Source organism: Fonticula alba (assembly GCF_000388065.1).
Source record: "Fonticula alba strain ATCC 38817 unplaced genomic scaffold supercont2.5, whole genome shotgun sequence".
Taxonomy (NCBI): Eukaryota; order Rotosphaerida; family Fonticulaceae; genus Fonticula; species Fonticula alba.
In genome coordinates, this window is record NW_009242975.1 from 1,552,464 (window position 1) to 1,553,303 (window position 840).

At 71.7% G+C, this 840-nt stretch overlaps 1 protein-coding gene across 1 annotated transcript in view; it reads left to right on the forward strand.

The window, feature by feature from the left end:
• Positions 1–840, forward strand: part of H696_03517 (hypothetical protein) — a gene marked incomplete at its 3' end in the record, with an annotated part of 5,074 nt that overhangs the window by 3,338 nt on the left and 896 nt on the right. Inside the window, exons 5-6 of the mRNA XM_009497385.1 lie at positions 48–183; positions 317–466. Coding sequence (XP_009495660.1) covers positions 48–183; positions 317–466 — 286 coding nt within the window. The remainder of the gene's footprint in view (positions 1–47; positions 184–316; positions 467–840) is intronic.

Genomic DNA, 840 nt, shown 5'->3' on the forward strand with positions numbered 1-840 from the left:
CCCCGCATCCGCTGCCCTTCAATATGTCCGCCCCTGTCGAGCCCAAGCCGACCCCGTCGGACCCGCTGGCCGCCCTATCCCTCCTGTATGGTGGTGATGCCTCCTTCCGTAAGAAGCGCCCCGCCATCATGGCCGAGTTCGCTCCACTGTCCAAGTATGACGGTTCGGCTACCTATTCCTGCGGTGCGTCCCCTCGGCCCTCCTTCCCTGGCCATGTCCCCCGCCCGCCCCTCCCATCACTCCGATACTTACTTCCCTGCTCTCCTTTCGATACGCTGGCCGCCCGACATGATTGCCTCCTCGCCTCTCCCGACAGCCGGCACCACGGTCACCGTGGCCATCTCCGGCCCGGTGGAGGCCAAGAGCAACCTTCCCGGGCAAGGGCTGATTGAGCTGGGTGCTGGCGGCCCCGGCGGCGGTCCAATGATGCTGGACATCAGCGTGCGCGACTCGCTCAGCAACTCCTGTACGTATCACGGGCGCCCGGTCCCTCTCCCTCCTCCCCTGGGCTTTCTACCCCCCCCCCCCCCCCCCCCCCCCCCCCCCCCCCCCCCCCCCCCCCCCCCCACCCCCCCCCCCCCACCCCCCCCCCCCCCCCCCCCCCCCCCCCCCGGCCCCCCCCCCCCTTGGGGGGGGTGTTTTCTTTCTGGGTTTTTCTCCCCCGGGGGGGACCCGGAACGGCCCGCTTTGGGGTGCCCGGCGGACCAAGAGGCCCTGCGCTGTTTTGGTGTGTTCCCCCCGGGGGGGGGGGGGGTGGTTTTTTTTTTCCCCCCCCCCCCCCCCCCCCCCCCCCGGTGGTTAATGCCCCCCCCCCCCCCCTCCTCACTCCCACCCCCACCC